Source organism: Anser anser (genome assembly GCF_964211835.1).
Source record: "Anser anser genome assembly, chromosome: 2".
Lineage (NCBI taxonomy): Eukaryota > Metazoa > Chordata > Aves > Anseriformes > Anatidae > Anser > Anser anser.
The window spans coordinates 53,191,226-53,209,319 of NC_139721.1; the positions used below are offsets into that span (position 1 = coordinate 53,191,226).

An 18,094-nucleotide genomic window follows, 5' to 3' on the forward strand; every position below is an offset into this window, starting at 1 on the left:
AGAATACTTTCTGAGAAGAAACAGTATTTTTTTTAATAAGTCACACCTAGCTGAGTCCAAAAACTGACACTTCCATGCTTGCAGATGCCTGCAACTTAATTATTTTAAAAGTTCCAGCCTCTGATATCAGTGAAGAATTGTTTTATCAATTACTTTTTACCTACAATTTACGTAATTACCAAAGCTATTTCTTTTAGCATAAGAGACACCACATACTTTTAAAGACAATCACTCTTAGCAACAACAACATTGCTAGTGCAAGCACCTAGTCATATTAGTCACGCATGCTCAGCGAACTATAGGTACACATGGTAATCAAATGACAACTAAGGGAGAAAGGACTATTGACAATTTTCTATCTAAAGTTTTTCTGGTGTTAAAATGGAAAAAGTAACATAAATGTCGGGTTTTCAGCAGATTTGTTTCTCAGAAATTAAGGCCCTAAAACCGAACAACTTTTCTTCTCACTGGTTCTAGCATGTGGAGCTAATTTAAAATTATGTCACTGCTGAATATTTATAGCATTGTGTTTAAAATAATCAGAACGTTACTTAGCTTCAACAGAAACAGAAACAATATAAATCTCCTGTACAATATCATAAAACACTGTAGCCTGCTGAAGAATTCCACAGGTCAGGTAACTTCTTTCGCCAGAAAGACCACAGAATGGATAGAATTCTTTCAGTGAATTCTATCAATTTAAAAAAGTGTGTGTGTTTCTGTATATATATATATATATATATATATATATATGTCTAAGCAACACTCTGACATTTATATACAATGCTATGAAATCTAAAAAGATCTCTCCACAAAGGCTAAGAATAAAGACGCCAGCACCTACCTCTTCAGGCAACTGAGCAAAACCTCCCGATAAACTCAGAAGATTTTCTTTTGCTGTAGCTAATGAGTAAGTTGGATCTTCTCTAGAAACAACAGACCCCTATAAGAAACAACACACTGTAATTTAAAGACTTCATTCTGTGTCCAGAAAATTTATGGGATGAAAATAACTATGCACACTATTTAAGCTATTTTTATATTCTTTAAATGACTGATCTGCAAAACACTTGAGATGACAAAGTAGTTACATACGTAGAGTTGATGCAACAAAGCGTGTCATTTCTTTAGATAAGGAAACAAATTTCTAGATCCAGCTGTCTCACTTTCAATCAAGTAATAAGAGGGAAGCATAATGTTCTGCTTTCCTGATTCTCCATTTCACCACAGTCCGAGCTGTCCAAATAAGCTACTTTGAGAAGTTCAAAGGCCCATCAAATTAAATGTTTCCATCCAGTCCCACAGCTGCTACAGTTTCAGCAGCTTGTCAAAACAGCTGTATTTAGTGTACATCTGTGAGGATGGCCCTGGAGCTGTTTCAATGTCAAATCCAGTGCATGGCACTCAGAAGTTCAAGATTTTTGGCACTCCAATAACACAAGCAGCCCTGCCCTGTGGATCCTCTCATCAATAATAGTCTGTATATGACTTCAAGGCCACCTCAAAACTGCTCTATATGGCAATAAATATGCCATTGTACCCAATTTTATCATATTTGATACAGTCAAGGCCTGCAACAGAATAGCACTTCTCTACAGATGCAAAGCAATGTAAGGAATCTCTTACAAGGGCATGCCTGGGAAAAAGTTGGGTTTAGATTTCAGATCTTTCAGAGCCAACCATTATAAACATCACAACAAGTATCATTTTGCCCAACTTTTTAAAGGAATATGCAGGATTACCACACAGCCTTGTGTCAAATGGAAATTTCAGAGTCTCTTCCTCAGGGTGAGGAAAAAATAAGTGAAATAAATTGCAGTAGAAGCTGAAGTGCTTGAGGCTCCCGGGATAAGGCACGGCAATATTTTTTTTTAAAAGCTGAGTTTAGAAACCCAGAATTGGACAGCAAATATGCCCAGGCATGTCATGAGGAGTAAATCAGGAGGCTTTAACTAGAAAAATGGAATTACTGATGTCCTCAGATGGATTAGAGGTGCAGACACAATAAGGAGTAGACAGTCTGATAACTTTCTCATTACTGAAAAACCCACACCCAGAAAAGAAGGAATACAAGTCCCTAAGCAACCAGCCTGAGGCAAATATTCAATACAATGGAGGGGAGAGCCCTTCAGAGAATACCTGTAATTCACATAAATAAACCTAGGGATTTTCCAACTTCCAGGGAGAGTTACTTTCGTACAAGTCAAAAAGTAAAGGAAATATTTCACTAGCCAGAAGGATGGGAATACTTGTTTCCAAAACAGAAAAATTATGAGACTACCAACTTATCCTCAAGACTAAATCGCTCAAAGAACATTGTGGCTTTACATAAATAGAATAAACAAAGTCACAAGAGATATTAGTATCAGTTTTAGATCCCTTAAATAGTGCACTTGCAACAGAGTGACAGCTGGTTTTGATTTGATTTTAATACAAAAAGGTATGTATTAAAGGAGAAATTTGAACTGCTTTTTTTGTTTGTTTTTACGTATGATTTGACTGTTTTATAACTGAAGTGCTAAATAGATGTTACATATTGATTAATGTTTATGCTCCCAGAAGATGATGCTCCTACACAAATAGAAAACAGAGAAAGCAAGTCAATTGCATCCTTAAAGTATTACAATAATTTGGTATGCTTATGACTTCATGGCATAAAGGAAAGGAAACATAACTGAAGTTTTGTAACTAAAACGTTAGCATCTAAAACTAGAGGATAAGCCTACCTCTGCTGACACACAAACGTTATTTAACCCAGCTTGTCTTCAGATGTTGTAATTATTAATATTTCAAAGCACGATGATCAGAATTCAGCCTGCCTCATATTTTAAATAGATGAAATTTTAATTCAAACTCTTAATTTGCAGAACCTATCAGCACAAGAAGGCTTATACTATTCTGATTTTGTTGTGATAGAGTGGAATAGAAAGAGGCTATTTTTTCTTCTGTTTTAGAGCATCTCTTGCTAAAGTTACCGCTCAGCAGATTCTTCTTGATAAATATGCTTATTTTAGTAGTCATGAAGAAGGGAATAATTCTGTTTACCTCTGGCTTTGTGCAGAGACCATATTTACCTACAATAACTGAACCTCTAAGACCACAAAATGTGGTATTCACGCTTTGTTTAAGGCAGCAGAAAACTGGGAGGAGAACTTGCAACAAGCAGTCTGAAAGTCTCCAACATAAATATATTCTGCCTGACTTTTGTCTCCTGATAGGAAAGCAAATGGCTGCATCCAAGGAGACCTGCGTAATGGGGAAGCAGTCTGTCAGACTCTTTCTTCCCCAGGAATCTGGGGGAACAGCCTTGGCAGCTCTTTAGCAAAGGGACCAAAAAGGGACCTGGCCAGATGTTTATTTCATTGCTGAAAATTATGCTGCTGACTTTCAGTAAATCTGGGCCAATACTAAGGATCCACATAATCCAGGTGAAACATGTACATATAGCATATTCAACAATCATAAAGATGATTGAAAATTATATTCAGGCATTTATTTAAATGCTAATACAGCAAATGAAAATAAATACAGGAATCTAAAGGGCTTAAGATGTATTTCTATAACAAATGTGAAGGTCTTAATCTTCACTGTCTGTCACTTACAGACACACATATTAAAGCCATGAACTTCAGGAGGACTTCAATTAAACTTCTGGCACATGTGAGTGGCTGCAAGTTTTGCTTTAAAGGTGTGACTAAATATTTCTACTATGTGTGTGTTTGTATTACCTTCAGATGTTTTGTTGCATTCTCCAGCTCTGACAGTATCCCATAGGGCACACGGGCAATACCAGTGAGGTTCACTGAAAGTATGGCTTTGTTGAGATTATCCAAATTACTTAGCAAAACTCCTGTGCAGTTGTCATCACAAGCTAAAGAAACAATTTCAGAAAATGGAAGCAATATTAGTGTTAAAAAAAAAAAAAAAGCAACCAAATGCAGGTGTGATTTTTTTGTTGTTGTTGTTTACAGAGTATGTGCCTTTACTTTTTGTGTTAAAACTGATAGAATTCAATAATTTTGAATATATAGGTTTGTACTATTGCCCTTCCACACCTGCCCCAGAAGTGGACCTATTCCAAGCATACTCTCCTTACGTTAGCACACATTCAAGCCACATTGATCCTGCTGGCTACTGAGCTGCTTGTTATATTATGTGGGTATTGCATCTATTTAGCTGTATTGCTGTAAATACAGGGTGATGCCATTAACATTCACCAAACAGGTTCTAAAGACAGGGAATCCAAGCCCATAGTGCTGAAATTACATTTATACCCTGTTTCTTTTTCACTTGTATAAAGCAAAACCTGAGTTTTTCCAGTTCATTATTCCCAGTTCATTATAAAAGCAGATTACCGCACTTGCTGGATAATTCTGCTATCCATTGTCTCTTACAGAATTTAAATTTGTTTGTAGTACTACCTCAGCCAATTTAAGGATTAACTGCTTGTCTGGCATTATGGTTTGTACTGCAGTTTCCTCTGTGTTCACGAAATCACAGAATGGCTGAGGTCCGAAGGGGCCTCTACATGTTGTCGATTTAGTTTAACCCCCCTGCTTTACGGAGATACTAAACTCTTAATATTCCTTTTCTTTCATAGAAAGAATAGGACTTGACATAAAAACAGTCAGGGAATAATCGTGTGCATGTATCACTGGAACAGACCAAGGCCCATTGAGAAAGTAAACACGTTCACCTACAAACACATTCTTCTTCCACAAGAAGATGCCTCGCTTCACACTCCTCACAGAGCTGTCCTGTGACTCCCTGCTTACAGAGGCACTTGCCAGTAGCACGATCACAGTTAACATGAACAGAGCCACTTGGATTGCATCGACACGGATGGCAGCTGCCTCCAGGCAGCTGAGGATCACCGTAGTAGCCGAGGGAACACCTACAATGGGAGGAATGGGACACTGAACATCAAATGGGATCATCATAAAATCAGATGTTATATTTAAGTTTGAGTCACTGATAGATTTTTAATTAATAGTTTCCGAACAGTAACTAACAAGTCACTCTAAGTCCTTGAGCACATATTCATACGCCTATTTATAAACACTGAATGATCAATTCCAAGTATAAATACATTTTTATTAATCAAAACTGCCCTTGAAGCTTGGGGACAAGTGGGAACAATGTGTGCAACTCACTTTTCACAATATTGTCCTTCATATCCTGGGAGACAAGCATCACAGTGGTAATCTTGGACACCTTTTAGAACACAAGTGGGACTAAAACTGGAGGAAGGAAAAACAAATACCTGCTAGCACATAAATAAGAAAACATACAATGAGACTTTCAGCCACAGGTCAAATTTTGTAAGCAACAGCATCATTTGCTCAATATGATACAATGGGATAGAACGAGTGCTTTAAATTTAAAAGTTTGCTTTCCTGACACAAATCCATTACTGAATAATATGCTAAAACATCTAATGACCTTCAGTTTGAAAGATAAGACAATGAAAAACAGATGCTGCGTAAACAAATTGAAAGAGACCTTTCATGAGTCATTTAATACTAGAGACTTCTCCTACTTCACCCTCCCCAGAGCAGCAGAGAAGTTAGGCCTCTTGTGTGCCAGAATGGAGGCTGTCAGCTATGTCCTGTTCCAGTAGGAAAGTTGTGGTGACAATCATCACCTTAAGGATGCACTCAATTTCAAGTAAACCTTGTCTGTATGAGCCGTTTCCTACCTCTGTCTAGCCCTCTGCATGGCCACTGATAAGCACCCTGAGCATAGAGGAGGTTTCAGATTTTCTGTACTAATAGAGCCCTCTGCCAAAAATACTCCAAAGAAATCAGCATCTTGATTTATATACATTGTTTCATCACCATTTTACAGATGAGAAAATACAAGGGAGCTGAATAATACGGCTATAGTATTTATCACACTGACACTTGCATGAGAACATCAGAGTTGCCCCACTCATGCTCTGATTTAATTATCCCAAAGGAAAAGTACTTTTCAAGTTTCTAGATAAAAAGCACCCTCCACAATGTTTTGATTTTAAAAATAAGTTTACCTGTTCGTCTACCAAATAAACAGATGTGTACATTTAAAAAAAAAAAAAAAGTACCTGTTTTTCCCCAGCAATCATTTCATGAAAAGTTTCTGAATTGACTGGAGATGGCCAAAATCTTCGTAAGTACAGAAGCATTGTTTTCAGAATGATAAAAGGGAACTGCATTTGAAACTAAAATATGTCAGAGCAACTTACTCTCTCTGTTCTCTCTCACTGTCCTATGCGACTGATCTATTCTTAGAGAATAGAATGATATATCTATTAGTTAATCTTTTTATTTTAAAACTTCACGAAGTCATCACTAGATGTGAAAAACTCAGAATGCAAGTTCTATTTACTAAAATAGGTAGCTTTTAGATGACTAAAGATTAAGGACATGTAACAATAACAATCTCCTGTTGCCATAGAGCAGGGGGAGTGGGAGATAGGACGTACATCACAATGCATATAGAATGCTAAAATATACATTGGATTTAATAAGTTCTGGTTACCTAACAGGGTTGGCTCTGGGACAGGCACAAAGAGAGCAGTCGTTGACAGATCCAATTACTTTACCATAGTATCCTGGGGCACAAGCACTGCAGTAATCACCAACTGTATTATCTCTGCAGTTCTGATACACAAAAGGAATTCAGACAGTTTAAAACAACAACAAACAACAAGAGGAATTTTATCTTCTCCCCAATCCATAAATGCCTAAGGTCTTTGACAATCGCCTCTAAATGCCACCACCCATTGGTCAGCATTCTCTGGGTAGAGGGACTTTTTATGCAAAAATAAGCAGAATGCCAGCATATTTTCCATTATGTGAATGCCCTAGCAGGCAGGCTGACCTAATATCTGTTCTGAACTTCCATTAAGGTTTATATATTTCTGCTTCTATTAATCCAATTCAGTCTAGGGAATCACAGTACAAAGCAAAAAATCCTCAAAAAAAAAAAAAAGCAAATGATGGAAAAATTAAATAGGATACCTGGACCAAAAAAGAAAAAAAAAATCAGTGTTTTAGCAAAAGCATTTGACGGCTATAAGCCAAACAACAATCACCGTTAGGATTCACAGACACTATACTTAATTTGAGTATTGATCAGTAGCCAGTGCTATTAATGTTAAAACACTAAATCAGTATTATAAACATAATTTAATTGACTAGTCTCCTAAGTGACTAAAATTCAGTTTCTTTCTTTCTTTTCTCCTTTTTTTCTATGATTCTTCTACTTGTGAGTGTATAGATTTAGAGGTTAGCTGAGTACAGTAAGCAGTAACAATGCGGTCTATTACTGTATGGGAGCAGAAGTCAGAGGTGAAAACCATTTCTTTTGCCTACACTACTCAGATGGAAATCTCAAAGTAGCAATTGTAACATGTGGGTGACTTGCTACCCCTGCAATGAGAAGCTGAGAGGATGAATGACTATTATTCTTTAGTGTGAAAGACCCATGTGTTTTGGCCTCATAGCAATGAGAACCATCATTCTTACTCATGAGATTCATATTTTAGGCAAACTAATAGTTTACAAAAAGCCTGAGGGACTGAGGAAACTTACTTTAAAAAATGGCTTCAAAAATTAAATCAGCAGAAGACTTTGAACTAACCAACTCAGCACTGGAAAAGCAAAGCAACTGAAAAAAATGTTAGGAAAAAAACTTTAGGAAAGAATTCTGGTCATTGAACTGTACCAGAGAACGGACAGCATGTTGTATTTGGTTAACTGACAATTTGCTTTCCACAGGGCTGTCAGCCCACAAGACAAGAGGCAATGTGTTAGTCATAAGTGGGCCCTCTTTGCAACCTTTGTAACAAACTGAGGGAAGTGAAAAAATTAACTTAGCTGAAGCATATCCTTAGCCTACTTTATTCTCTGGAAGTCAAAAAAAAAAAAAGACTAAAAAACTTATTTAAAGAAACTTGAAATATATTCTCTTCAGTAGAGACACAGAATTTGACTTTGACCTAGTCTGTGGTATGGTGTGCCTCACTTCTTCTACTTCACCCTTTTTGTGTGATTAAGCAGACTTTGGCCAGGCCAAGAAAGTGAAGACTAGAAGTATCACAGAAAAAAAACAGATAAATTGAACTGATACACAGAATTGTTTTTAAAATGAAATTAAACCTAAAATAATTCATGATTTTGAAGACGTAAGTGCTCAAAAAACTTGAGAATTTTACTGAATGGACCCCTAAGGAAAATAGCACTCAGATTTTCTATTTTTTTCAGAGATGGAGGGGAAGTTAGCCTTTTTCCAAACAGTACATACACATACTTCTCCCAGAAACTCCTTTCACAGGTTACAGTCATTATATGCTCAGGTGAAAACAATGCAAGAATGAATAAATTGTACATACCAAGCACTTTCCAGTTTCAGGATCACAGGTTTCACTGTGATTGTTGCACTGACATGGCAAACAAGGTGCTATCATAGTATGAGACTCTCTTACACCAAGTTCTGTAGGCTTCTCCCTGTAGTATCCTGGAGCACAGCTCTGTGTGTAAGGGGAGCACAATTAAAACAAACAAACAAAAAAACATGGCTGTCAACAGTTATGAACAAAAACCATTTATGTGGTCTTTTTATTACCTAGCTAATACACACAAGAAAGAATTTGAGTACCTGACAGGAGAATCCAGTATAACCAGCAGGACATCTACATTGCTCTATAAGGTGAGCTCTAGATCTGCCTCGATGCATCTCTTCAAACTTCACTGCAATTTCCATTGAGATATTTGCAATTCTGCAAGATACATGCAGAAAACAGCGTGAACATTTAGAAAAGTCCTAGCACCATTACTATCCAAACTTTTTTATATTTCAAGATGTATATGTATATATATATATATATACACACACACACACCCATACACACACCATACATATTTTTTTGTGATCCCATGAGTCTGTGGAAACATCTGAATAAAATCTGAAGTGTTTTTTTTTTTGTTTTTTTTTTTTTTTTTTTACCTAGGTATGGGATTTCAGGACCTACAGCAAAAAAATCAGAAGTACTTCAAAGTAATATGGGTTGATTTCCACTGGTCCACTAAAGCTGACAAATCCTCCATGCAAGATTATGCAGTTTGGCCTCAGAAATGCTAAACAGAAATACAACAGCTCTGTTCCACAGATGTTTTGACAGATCTAGCAAAAATATAGTTGACAACCTGTGAATCAAATATAATCCCAAATCTGGAGGTGGATCTGCTCTACTTCACAGCTGTAAAGATGTAAGAATTTTCACTGGATGCATCTCTGCTTGTCTTGTTTGTTTCTAAACAAACAGATGGGATGATCATATACCATCTCCTTCCTTTCATTAGCGACTTAGTTCTGTTCAAAACTGCAGCAAAATGTTACAATTCTGAGGTGGGAATACTTTGCTACCACTGTCCATAGTACACGAAGCTACAGGATTGACCTAGATTTGTGCAAACAACTCAACTCAGAGGATCAGGTGTTTCATTTATTCCACCAGAAAATGAAAAACAAACAAAAACTTCAATACCTATAAAAAATAAGATGGGGAAGAAATAATTTAGAAATCTTCTAACTATATTGCCGAACCTGCAGACCACTGCATCAGCCTGTAAGGCTTTATGCTTCTTTATGGGGTTTTCTATCAAAATAAGCAGCAGACATTTAGTGTTTTACGGAAAGAAAGAGAGATTCTGCTTCACATTAAAGGTAATAAATGTTTTCTCGTCAGATGAAGAAGAGTAAAAGTCATAAATAGGAAATTGGAAATTTGTCTAATTTGAGTTAAATCTTTACTGTACGATTCATCTGGGACTATTTCTAAGTCAAATTATAGTCAATGCAGTCAAAGATTGCTTTACCTGCTTTGCTGTAATCCTTGGCCATAGGCTGCCTTGATAAGGATGTATTCAATATTGCTTAGCACAGACATGAAGTCAGAACGTGAGACAGGCTTTTCAGACACAGAATTAAAATACTTCCAAGAACCCTAGGGGAACATGACACATTATTAAAACCATGAGTGTTTAAGCTCACTTAAAGGTAAGGATCTCTTCCTCACACTCTCTTTCAGAAATACAGTCAGTGACTATGTCTATGGCTCTTGGTCCCAGAAAATCCAACATATTGCTCCATGTTAGAACAAGACTAGTTTTATATTATTTTCCTTCTCCTTTCCTTCCCTGCCCCCAGCTTCCACACCCAGTTTCTACAGGACAGCAATCCAGACCTGCACGGAACTGTGTTGGTTTTTTTTTTTTGGCTAGATCTAGAAAACCTGGATAGACAAAGAACGGGGACTTCACATCACTCTTCTTACGTGTAGTTAGAAAGACGCGTTTTAACTGTGTCCTGCCTCCTGTCAAGAAGAGAGATTAGACCTAACCTCAGCCCCATGCAGCAGAAAGTCTTAGGACCAAATGTCATTGTTCTCTCTTCTGAAACTGTCCTGTGAGCACTACTGCAACTTACTGCTCCCGCTAGGATAAGATTCAAGTCCCATGTGATAATCCTGGGCTGAGAGTATAACAGACAGGCTACAAAACTGTAAGACTGGCTGATGGTGACAATACCTGGCAGTATGTCATTTACCATTGAAATCTGAGTCTGTCTTTGAAAAGCACAAACACACCTTCAGCACTTCCAAAAGAGGAAACAATGTCAAAATGTTATCTGCTTCTATAACGAGATTTTTCCAGACATTTTTGTTATAAAATAGACCCATTTTAATCCAAGTACTCTATTTTTACTCAGCCTAGTTGAAATCAAGTATGCATTTTTTATTTACTTATATACATGGGGCTTCTCTATAAAAGCTCAGAGAATATAAATGTCCCCATTTCCACACCAACATTTTAGCTTACCTCCTTCATTTCCACCTCCTTGTCACTTCTAATTCCATTTTCTGGGGAAGGGATGTCTACGTAGATGACCAATTTACTGGTACGACCCCCTTTCATTAGAATTTGGGGCTCAAAATTTGAGGTTCCAAAGCCATCCAAAGCATAAAAAGCAACAGTATACCTCAGCTTGCCTCCATATGCCATGAGCTGTTTGGATATAAAGTTATTATTTTATTTATTCCAAGGTTATAGCTGCTAGTTGAAAATATTTTAATGACATCAGAAGATTTGAAAACCGACAGTTCTTTGATGAATTAGCAATAAAACTTGAAAATTGACTTAAACTCAGCAGTTTTTGCACCAAGGTCAAATGTGTATTTCTAAAAAGCAGGCACAGTTTCTTCTTTTATTCTTTCAAGGTGCGTAACTTTCACTTAATTCCTAAGCAGATCATTCCATGATCTATATTCTGAATCTACTGTCAAGGTTGGAAGCTCTTTCGGGTTTCTAAAATAAAATTGAATATATCACTCTTTTCCTAACATACAACCTCCAAAGAGTAACACAGTAATTAAATATGTGTGCTACCCATTTACAGGGTCAAGAAACATCTCATTAGAAAAAGGTAATGTAAACATGTTATTTGTGCTTGCTATAAATATATATAAACGGCATCCTGGCCTGTATAAGAAGCAGTGTGGCCAGCAGGTCGAGGGAAGTGATTGTGCCCCTGTACTCGGCTCTGGTGAGGCCGCACCTCGAGTACTGTGTTCAGTTTTGGGCCCCTCGCTACAGGAAGGACATGGACGTGCTCGAGCGAGTCCAGAGAAGGGCGACCAAGCTTGTGAGGGGTCTGGAGAACAAGTCTTACGAGGAGCGGCTGAGGGAGCTGGGCTTGTTCAGCCTGGAGAAGAGGAGGCTCAGGGGCGACCTTATCGCTCTCTACAGTTACCTGAAAGGAGGCTGTAGAGAGGTGGGGGTTGGTCTATTCTCCCACGTGCCTAGTGACAGGACGAGGGGGAATGGGCTAAAGTTGCGACAGGGGAGTTTTAGGTTGGATGTTAGGAAGTACTTCTTTACCGAAAGGGTTATTAAGCATTGGAACGGGCTGCCCAGGGAGGTGGTGGAGTCACCATCCCTGGAGGTCTTTAAAAGACGTTTAGATGTAGAGCTTAGGGATATGGTTTAGTGGAGTACTTAGTGTTAGGTCGGAGGTTGGACTCGATGATCTTGAGGTCTCTTCCAACCTAGAGAAATCTGTGAATCTGTGAATCTGTGAAATAAGTTCATTCAAAAAGTGACTATTATACAATAAAGGAGTGACATTTATACAACAAAGAATGATCTACAAAGCATTCCAATTATTTAATTGTCTTACCTGGTCTCCCTGAAACTGCTCTGGTAACCTCCAGTAAAATGTTTCTGTATTTAAGTATTTTCTGACAATGGTAGCATCCAGTAAAATGTCAGAAAATTGTGAAAATACTCCTTCCACTGTTCCAGTCAGGTTACTTGGAGCTACTACATGCAGAATGGACTGGTCAGGAGTTAGGGTTATCTACAACACGAAGAGCAATAGATTAATTTAATGAAAATATTCTATCCTGGTGTAATATACTGTTCACAGCTTCTTTGAGATAGTCAGCAGTCTATTTTATAGTAATAACATCCCAAGCCAAAAAATTGGGAAACATTTTTTAATATCTATTAAAAAAAAGTGAAGAATGAAAGATATGTTTTCAGAAAGAAGACTGCTTTCTTTTTTATTCTGACTCTGTGAGCTAACCTATTGCATTCAGTCTGATTCATGAAACGCATGCAGCCTTCAGCACACTAGAGTGGTACCATAAGTATAACAAACTGCATCCATACATTTATGTCACTTTACTTACGGGAATTCTCACATGATCTTCTACTTCCCAACAAAACAAGGACAGGCCAAAGCAGAAACATGGAGTACAACCCAGTGAATTGTTAGCAGACAGAGCAAAAGTTCCAGGTTTACACTCACTACACTGCAGCCCAAATACATTTTCCTGGAGGAAATAAAAAAAAAAAAAACACAGCAACACACTCATGTTACTTTACTAGCTGAATGAAACATGGCTCTTATTAGAAGAAAAAATAGTGGCTATATAAACTACATAACAGCTAGTCATTTATTGTATCTATTCTGGTTTACTATGCAGGAGATTTTATTACTGTTATTACATAATGATGTTTTATCAAAAATATGGAACATTCAAACAAAACTCATGCATTCAAATTTCTAACTAAAACTAGCAATTATGTATTTTCCATTAAAGACAGAAAAGTGTCTCCCCACCCTCCCTCCCCATCTGAAAAACAGGCTCAAAGCCAAAGAAGCTGTTCAGGATGAATAAAAATCAGGGGACCTAGTCCCATGTGTTTGTGTGCTCAGTTCTCCACTGGTAAATCCAACTTGAACAAACACTAGAAAAACTAGAGTCTGTGTTGATCCCGTCCTTAATAAGAAGATTGGAGAGAGAGGCCTACGTGAGCATACATTTGTTGCACTGAAGTAAGTTTTCTATTACCGAATCTGATACCATCTCAAAAAAAAAAAAAAAAGGAAAAAAAGCATTCTATTATATTTCTGTAATTAATGTTTCCTTTAATTCAATACAACAATGTCCATTCAAGCTACATTATTAGCAATAATACCTGAGTTATTCTTAAGCACTGCTTTGGTTATAGCATAGGAAACATACATTTGAACTTGCAACATAATCAAATTAAGCAAAATGTTGAAATTCTCCATTTCACATTTATTGGTTTCTTCCTATTATATAATTTGGATTTGCAAAAGCAGGCTCTATCATCTGAATTAATATGCTGTTCCTAAGTGTAATAAAACCATGTCTGTATGAGCAGAAAAAACTTCTCTGTACCTCTTTTTTTTTTTTTCTATTTATATAATGAGGATAAGAATACAATAGCTTTTCCACTGGAGTTTTCTAACATTTAATTAGCTTCTTAAAATGCTTTCAAACCTAGAATGAAAGAAGCTGCAGACATGCTATTTATACACAGAGAGTGAAATGATTCACTGTCAAAACAGTAAGGAATTTATACTTTTAAATTAAGAAAGAAACAAACTTTTTTTACGAGATAATGTCTTAAATTCAGAGTTTGTCTTAGAAAACTCAAGATGATATCAATCAATGTGACCTACACTCAAAAATGTAACTCTGACTACAAAGTATTCCTAGACTCTACGATACGAAGGAATAGAATTTCCCTGACTTGAGGTAGAAACATTTTCTTTGCTCATTGAGTCAGAATATCCGTTTTCAATCCTCTGTGTATATTAGAAAAATATCCTTTCAAATAGCAACCCCAAAATAATCCATGAGTTATGAGCTGTTATTGGCACTATTTGCAAGGCAAAAAGGAGGTGTCATAAATAAAACATAAAAACCATGTCATTGAAAACAGTTCAGATGGCATAGTTCTCGTATCAGAAGGCATTTACATCATACAGAGAAATATAGTGACACTGAAGTCTCTAGCACCAGTCTTATATATTGAATAAGGTTTACAAAAATTTTACCCCAGAACTCATGGCTAATGCTTTGTCCTGTTCAAAAAAGGTGTACTTGCCCTTTGTGAGGCAGAAAGAAATCTTGCAGCAAAAGAAAAAGCAAGACAAATGCATCCTCAACCCTCATTCATTTCCACCTTACAGAACTAAGTCATGAAAAATAGGATTCTGAATGTACTGTAAGAATGTGGTTATAGACATTCACTTAACACAGAATAAACGCATAGATTTTACATTTAGCAAATGCAATCAATTTGAATTTAGGTCTGCAGTGAGACTGTTTTCGTGAAATACGCCAACTCCTGTAAAAGACTTGAAAGACAGCAATCAGTGTTCTATCGAATGGACAGTTGTTTTGTAAAGTTAGCAAGGATTCAGCATTAGTAAGTTAGAAATAATTTCTCATGACTAAGGATACAATGGATCTGATCCTGACTTCTTAACACACATCTACCTCAATTCCATGAGTTTTGTCTAAACGAGAACTATAGTACTGTTCTGCAATAATTTTATGACCACAAACGGTCATAAAAAAATAAAATTACCTGGATACTTAAAACCAAACAAAGGGAGGTAGGAGAGGCAAACTGTCTAGTATTGTCACAGGAATTTCTGAGAAGAGAAATAACAATTGCATGTTGGTAATGCTGGTGCTGCTCCCTGCAGCAGCGTCTGCCCTAACTGGGAACCTCATCCAACAGTTTTTAACCCAGCTGACTAATAATAAGACCTGTTTAGCACTGGCACGGAAAATCCATTAGGGGTGATTTAGGTGTACTCAGAAATGTCTCAAAGGAGGGCTGCAGACTAAGTCCTTTTCAGCCCTACAGCTTCCATGATTTTTAGGAAATAAATGATCAGAATGCCCCAGTGCTGACCCAAAAAAGTCTGAATGCTTCACTACCTTGCAGATACAGATGCCAGTTTCTTCTTCACACCCACAAAGTCCTTCAATATCATCACACATTTCTGCTTTGGTTCCACTTAAGTCACAGTCACAGGCAACACAGTCTGGATAGTCCCTGTAGCCTAATGCACATCTGGAACAGTCTTGTCCTCCAAATTCAGCTTTGCACTGGCATTGACCAGTCAATACATCACACTGGAGACTGATTGAACCAGTGTCGCTACAGTTGCAAGCCTTAGGGGGAAAAAATAATAAATAGCAAGTCTTTAAAAACAATTTTGTTACAACAGAAACAGGACTGTAAATTTAAAGTGGCCATTAAAACTCAATGTTTGTCAACAATTACTATACAATATAAAAGGGAAGAACTTCCATATAAACATAGGATTGCTTGATTTGTATTTGAACAAAGAATTGTATTGCTAGTAAACAGTGAATTGTAAAAAGTAAGAAGATTTGTTGATTCCCAGATCTGGGTTGGAAACCAAGAGTTGAAGGAAACAGTTCTAGAAGATAAAATTCCAAAAGACCTTATTTAAAGTACTGCGTTTAGCAAATAAATTACAATAATGCGATATAAACATTAGATGAAGGAAATACATAGAAGTAGAATAATTTTATAAATAGAATAGAAAAATCTTAATACTAACATTCTTGAAAGATTTCAGGGAGCATTAATAGGGTTTCCATCTTGCTCAAGCTTCATTTGTTAATTGACCAGGAACCGAGAATCTCACAAAATCCGAAGGTGCAGTTCAATGCCAGAGGAACACTTATCCCTGGCAGAGTCCACATTTCAATCAGCGATATGAACTTGTTTTAACAAATTTGCAAAGTGGTTGTACTTAAAATTTGTTGTGCTTTTTTTGAGTCAGGCTGGCTGTTATCTTTAGTCTTAGTTTCACATCTGTGGTTACTGAAGTACAATTTTTCTTTGTGGTTATTTCTAATGGTGCAGACAAAAATTTCTTTCCATGTATCCTCACCTGACTGTGAGCATTTTCCTCAACTCTTTTTTTCCTCATAATTTCTTTGAGATGAAAAGCCTTACCTTGTAAAAGCACTCCGCACAAAGGCCCACAATATCTATTAGCATCTTTATCTATCCTCTAGAGTTCTTCACGTTTGCTGTTCACTCTATTTGTATTAAGCAGAGTTTTTACTCTATCAGCACCAGCTAGTACAGTGCATAGTCTAATACGCTTTATGACAAAACGGGTTTACAACTTTGGCTCCTAAGTACCATTAAAAGTCAGCAATTCTGAATGCTAAACCCTATTTTAAGCATCATAATAATAGAAATAATGACTAACTGTATGTGATAAGGATAAATAAGGACTCTGAGGTACAATTAAATGTGTGCAGCACCTGACCTGAAAACAGTTGTAAGCAGAACACGACTGAAGTTCTGCTCAATCACTGCACCCAGGAACGGATGCTGAATACTGAGAAAACTGCAAGAAACATGAAGTACCCCACTCATGCAGTCTATGTTGTAAAAACAGACCGTTGGGATTTCTTTCCCCATTTCATACATCTCAAGAACATGCAGGAGCCTCTCCAGTTTTGCCAGTAGACTTTCTACCACATCTCAACCGTTGCCACTGTTGGCTATTCCAGCCAACACAGGGGAGAGTCTGTTGAGACGAGACTCCTATTTGCAGATCTCAGTATTGTTGCATCAGGAAAGTAACTAAAATACCTTAAAGTGATTCCATATTATTTACTGCGAAGCTGTCATCTAAAGGAATGCTAGCAAATTACCAAAGGTGAGCAGTTACACTTTTAATTAAACTTGATCACTGGCAAGTGCTGTGGAATCACCCTGTGAAAGGAACACTTAAAGGGGTGTTAGCTTACCACCACCACATCCTTACACGAAAGGCATAGGAACTAGCATGCTGTATTTGCAAAACATTCACATAAAGAATAGCAGTAGCTGGTAGCTGACAAAGCAATGGTTTAAAGATTGGCTGCCAAGGAAGTTGCTGTAAATCGCTAAGATGGCAAACCTTCTTCCAAGTTTATAGGACTGTTTTATCATCCTTACTCTAAAGAAGGAAAGAGGAAAAAAAATAATCGGCTGATGATTATGCTTGTCAGGTACTTATCACATATAATGACAGACCTTGTCAAATTTATTATATTTGTGTTTTCTCCATTAAAATTACCCATTATATTCATGTAATTCTGAGGCTTTTTAAAATCTCAGCATTTATAAAATAAAGATTGGCCCAATGCCATATCTGATAGGAATTTACTGGGTGAACCTAGTTGCGTAAATGATTGTTACTCCTTAGATCTGCACTAAGTTTGTGTTTTAGTGATTAAACAAACATTAAACTGAGATAATGGGAGTTACCATTTCTCCATTCAGGAAACATGAACTAACTTATACCATTTAAATTTTAAATACTCAGAAAAAAAGTGTACAATGACTTTCAAAACAAGCTAGAGTTCATTGTTCTTAACAGTTCTTGGTTAGCAGAGAAGCATGTTTCTTGCTATCAATTGTTGCTATAAAACTGCTCTAGCATCACTGTTTATGCAACTAAGAATACACACTTCAGAATTTTTCTATGATCTATGCACCTACTTGGAACAGACACTCTAGACAAATGTTTTCAAAGACACCTTTCTTAGAATGTTCCTCAATAAATAATCTTCAGTCTGGTTTTGTGTTTTTGTTGTTGTTTTTTGTGTTTCCCTTTTTAATGTGAGTATCTAGCACTAACACTTTGAGACAAAGAATAAAGTTTGAGGTCCTTGTAACAAGAGCCC

The 18,094-nt window shown here is 36.9% G+C and overlaps 1 protein-coding gene across 3 annotated transcripts in view; it reads right to left on the reverse strand.

Moving 5' to 3' along the window:
• The window catches only part of LAMA1 (laminin subunit alpha 1), a 105,536-nt gene that overhangs the window by 31,376 nt on the left and 56,066 nt on the right, over window positions 1–18,094 (reverse strand). For all 3 annotated transcript variants that reach the window (XM_083822695.1, XM_083822696.1, XM_083822697.1), the window contains 12 exons: window positions 15,311–15,547; window positions 12,734–12,877; window positions 12,220–12,399; window positions 10,863–11,048; window positions 9,861–9,988; window positions 8,641–8,761; window positions 8,375–8,512; window positions 6,520–6,641; window positions 5,154–5,240; window positions 4,701–4,894; window positions 3,729–3,871; window positions 845–943 (listed from right to left, as the gene is read on the reverse strand). In XM_083822695.1, coding sequence (XP_083678821.1) covers window positions 845–943; window positions 3,729–3,871; window positions 4,701–4,894; window positions 5,154–5,240; window positions 6,520–6,641; window positions 8,375–8,512; window positions 8,641–8,761; window positions 9,861–9,988; window positions 10,863–11,048; window positions 12,220–12,399; window positions 12,734–12,877; window positions 15,311–15,547 — 1,779 coding nt within the window. The remainder of the gene's footprint in view (window positions 1–844; window positions 944–3,728; window positions 3,872–4,700; window positions 4,895–5,153; window positions 5,241–6,519; window positions 6,642–8,374; window positions 8,513–8,640; window positions 8,762–9,860; window positions 9,989–10,862; window positions 11,049–12,219; window positions 12,400–12,733; window positions 12,878–15,310; window positions 15,548–18,094) is intronic.